This window comes from Trichechus manatus, unplaced genomic scaffold, assembly GCF_000243295.1.
Source record: "Trichechus manatus latirostris isolate Lorelei unplaced genomic scaffold, TriManLat1.0 scaffold00008, whole genome shotgun sequence".
Lineage (NCBI taxonomy): Eukaryota > Metazoa > Chordata > Mammalia > Sirenia > Trichechidae > Trichechus > Trichechus manatus.
Window position 1 is genome coordinate 5165634 of NW_004443944.1, and position 4389 is coordinate 5170022.

Genomic DNA, 4389 nt, shown 5'->3' on the forward strand with positions numbered 1-4389 from the left:
TTAATTTGATTTTAGTGATTTGTACTTTGTCCTTGGCCACCTTTCTGGTAAGAGACCCGCTTTCCCCAACACTGGGGTTTCTGCTCAGTTTCCTCTCCGTGGCGCCCCCCTTCACGAGACAATTCAGATAAATAAAACTCATGCAGATTCATTTAAAAAACACCCTCATTCTTACCAACACGGTCGTTTCAGCTTCCTTCCTCGTTAAACCTTCTATCACAGCTGCAAAAATAAGGGTTAAAGAGCAAAGGGCTAGTAAGGGATTCCAGGGGGAAAAGCTAGCACACTCATAAACATGATCTTAAAACAATCCCACGCTTTAAAATTCCCTGTCCTGGAAGCCTGATAAACACAGGCTCAAAGTTACGTTTTCAAAACTTGAGACGTGAAGCTATGCCAGGTTGTTGGCACCACACAGCCTTGGAACACTGCTATCCGGTTCTCCAACGCAAAATCCTTAGTGACCAGAGCAGGTTTGCCCATCAGAGAGCAAAGTCCTATTAAGCAAGTGATGAACATAATAAAGGGGAAAATCTAAATATTGGGGCACGTTATGATTTTTAACTGGCTTTCATCTCCCTCCCCATGTGGAATATCCTAAGTGGCTACTAGTTCATGTTTGCCGGCAAGTTATCAGGTCTGCGTTGCAGAGAGTATTTCCTCACCAGGCGACCCCCTGTGTCAAAGGGCAAGCGAGCCCATTCAAATGCTAACCCCAGCTCAGCCAGAAGAGACAAAGGGCCAGCTGGGGAGTTGAGAATGCTTGGAGAACTTGCTAGAAGCGCCTCTGGAAAAGGCAGCTGAACACCAGTGCCTCAGGCAGAAAGACTTTAGCATGTCTGGCAAAATCCCTGTCCTGGGGTGGGTCCTGGGGGGTTTGGTGTACTCCCAGTGGCTTTAAGTGTCCCTAAAGGCTTGGCCCCTCTGGAAGGGGGCCCTCTGCCCTTTAGGAGGGAGGGTGGGGGAGGGGTGTGCGGGGTAACAGGCTTTCACAATTGCGCCCTAACAAGTACACCCTCTGCTTTGACTCAGTGGTAGTTTATGAGCCTGAGAGACAGCAAACTGTATTCACGTGGTTCTAGACGGGACTCTCCCCCCCCCCCCCCCCCCCCCCCCCCGCCATGAGAGGAGGCCTGGTGCTCTGCTTACAGTAAGCCCACGTGCAGGCTTCTCTGAAAAACACCGAGATTGGGGGGATGGGTGGGCTAGCACAGGGATTTTTTTTTTTTTTTTTTTTTTAAATTTTTAAACATGTTTGTTTATCCTGCAACACAGCAACATGCTAATTTCTCTGATGGAAAACAGAGTCTGCAGGAGAACCGGCCCCCCAGACTCCCCAGTCTGAAGATGACCCCCGCCCTGGCAAAACAGACCCCCAAATCCAACTAAAACCTTGGCTTCTTTTGCCTCTTCACTGGAGACGTTCTACTTGGTAATCTGGGGGACACAACAGTCATGCCACCGAAAGGGAGACACCAGCATTGTTTACAGTCAGGGGACATTTCAGCTCGGCGCTGCATGTCACGTAGGCAGTTTCCAGCCGAAGCCCCCCCTGCAGATCCCCCGCGGCCGTCGGCTCACCGAGACAATTCCACGCCACCGAAGGGAAGCCCTTCGCTAACCAACTGCCTTCCCGGTATTTACTAGCAGGGACCAGAAAGGCACCCGACCACCCTTAGTCAGCGCCGCGGTCCCGTATCACTAAGTTGTGGGATGCTGCCGCGCCTTTCTTGGGAAGGGTCCTGGGAGAGAGACCATTTTTAAGTGTTCTTCTAACCGTATGCTCTGCTTAAGAGTGTGAGAACCTGACCTGCCTTTCATTTCGAGCCCTCAAAAACGCTTCTTTTCTCCCAAATCATTCTTGTCAGAACAGAATAGCTCAAGCCGGCGCAAAATGAGATACCGCGCGCGCACCAAGAAAAGATCAATTTCCAAATCGGGAGAGGTTTTGCAAATATATTTTACTTCTCCGCCTTTTTCCCCAGGATTGGCGAGGGACCCACGCTCTCTGCGCGGAAAGTTGGCTACCTGCTAGCGGCCGTTTTTGTGCTCCACACACGCGCACTTCCCATCCAGGTTACAGATTCCAAAGTTAGCTCCGCCGCAGCTGAAAATGGCCGGTGCGCGCCGCGTCCCCGCCCTGAGACTGCCTTAGCCGCTCGCCCCTGCACCCTCTCCGCCGACCGCCCAAGGACGTGCGTCGCATCCAGCACTTTTCCCCAGCTCGGCGGGTGCCGTGCTCTTCGGGGACGCACGGTAGGGTGTCCTGACAGACGCAACCCCCTCTCCAGCCGGTTCCCTGTTCCTCTTTTTATCCTTCTGCTCACGACCACCTCGCCGGCGTCTCAGCCCCTCTCTGCCGCCCCCAGGGCCGTGCGCAAAACTGCCGGGACCTCTCCAGCTAAGCTGCACCCAGCCCCGCCGCCTGACCGGCTGTGCTAAAAGGCTGGCGATGCCCCGACGTGACCAAATTCGCGTCGCCAACCTTGGTAGCCCGTAGGGGCACCTCCCCAAGCCCCCGTACCTCCTCTGTCTGCTCTCCATGTACCAGCAGCTCTTGGGGAGGAGAAGTTGGCTGTAGGGCGCACGGGCAGGTGTGCATGCTGTGTGCGGCCAGCTGGCCCTGGGCGCGCCGGGAGGCGACTGGGACTGACGCGCAGCCGCGGGGGGCACAGGCGCCAAGGTCCGGCTGCCGCAAACTGGCAGCGCCGGGACCTCGGCTCCAGGCTCCCGGGCGCCGCGTGCGTGCGACTTTCCCCAGGAGCCGGCGGCTTCGGAGTTCCTGCCCAATCCCTGATTACTTTTCGCACATTGCAACAGTGTCGCTACAGCCCGGCTGTTCTCGCTTTGTCAAAGTTTGCGCGCGCACTTGCGAACCACGTTTTAGGTGCCCGCCCAGGCCAACTCTTTTGAGAGAGTTCTTCCTAGGAGGGAAAATGCGCGTAAAACAAGTGACTTACCGGTGCCATTTGGGTGTGCAGCTCGGAACTTGGGGCGCGCCTGGGATTAGTGGCGCGTTCGTGACACCAGCTCAGAGACCGTAGGCTGTCTCCGGCGGGGCGCAGGGAGCGACCGCCGTCCAACAAGCCTGTGGCCTCCGGGGCGCCCCGGCGCCTGGGGGAGATTTGAGGGCCCTGGCCACCTCGCCCTCAACTCCCCCATCCCCGGGCTGGCCAGCCGACCCCACTCCCTTCCAGCCTTCCTCCCAAACCAACTTTCCTTCTCCCTCCGGTCCTCCCGCCCCTCCACACCGCCCTTGGGCTCCCCAGTTTAGTGGTGGGCAACCAACCTGGATCAAAGAAAACAAGGAGAATCTGGGGCGCGTCCTCCATTAGTGACGCCGGATGGGGATGGGTCCCCTCTTGGAAGGGGACTCCGGAGACGGGTCGCGGCGGCTGGACCTCTTGGGCTTGGGCTTGCAGCGGCGCTGCTGCTGCTTCTCCTCCTCTTTGGGCTCTTCGGTCTCCTCGGGGTCCTGCGGATCCTTTTCCTCGGGCGCGGGCTCCTCCCCCTCGGTGGGGCCCTGGGGCTCCTGAGTGCTGGGCTGCGCGCGACTCGGGGAGGCGTCCGGGCTCCGCAACTTGAGCGCGTTCAGACGCTCGGTAAGAGATTGGCCGAAGGTGGGGCGCTTGGGCACTACGGGGCCGCTCTCGTCCTCGGGCTCGGTCTCCGGCTCAGTGGTTGGGGCGGTCTCGGGCTCGGTCTCGGTCTCGAAGTCGGTCTCGGACTCGATTTCGGACTCGGTCTCGGTCTCCGACTCGTAGTCGAACTCTTCGTCGTACTCGAGGCACTCGGGGAGGGACAGGTCGAGCTCACTCTCCTCGTCCTGGTCGGACTCGGGGGGCTGAGGGAACACTTGGGCGGCGGAGCGGTGGTGGGCGTTAAGGAAGCTCCGGCGCTGCTGGGCTGCCGCGCGCTGCTGGGCGCGGGCGTTGGAGGTGGCAAGGGCGCGGAGGAGCGCGATGGAGCAGGAGAGCCAGAGGAGCGCTGTGGCGGCCCGGCGGCCGATGGGCGGGCACAGGTCGTTGTAATTGTGGCGAGCTCGGCGCCACTGGTGAGCCCGGGACCTCCGATCCATCCTCAGGCGCACACCGAGAAGCCGACCTACTCCCTGGCTCTGCAGAGAGCGGCTCCGATGCGCGTGGGCTGCTGGAGCCGAGAAAGGTGCACCTTCCGAGGTGAGAAGCTGGGTCCGGAGGTCCCAGCCTCACCTCGGCCCGAGGGCAAAAAAGGAAGCACCTTCCTTCTGACACTTAAGAACTTTCTAAACCTCTGCGCCTTTTCCTGCCTCTCTGAGCCAAAAGAAGAGCTGGGGAAAGGGGAGGAGAAGTCTCTCCTCCTAGGTTCCTCTCGCTAAGTCTCAGACTCTGCAGTCTGAGACTCAGGAGA

General features: G+C 58.6%; 1 protein-coding gene across 1 annotated transcript; it reads right to left on the bottom strand.

Moving 5' to 3' along the window:
- Positions 1 to 3331: 3331 nt before the first annotated feature.
- On the bottom strand, positions 3332 to 4078 carry LOC101348142 (neuroendocrine secretory protein 55). Its single transcript, XM_004370203.1, has one exon. The coding sequence runs from the start codon at positions 4076 to 4078 to the stop codon at positions 3332 to 3334; it is 747 nt and encodes a 248-aa protein (XP_004370260.1).
- Between the last annotated feature and the right edge of the window lie 311 nt (positions 4079 to 4389).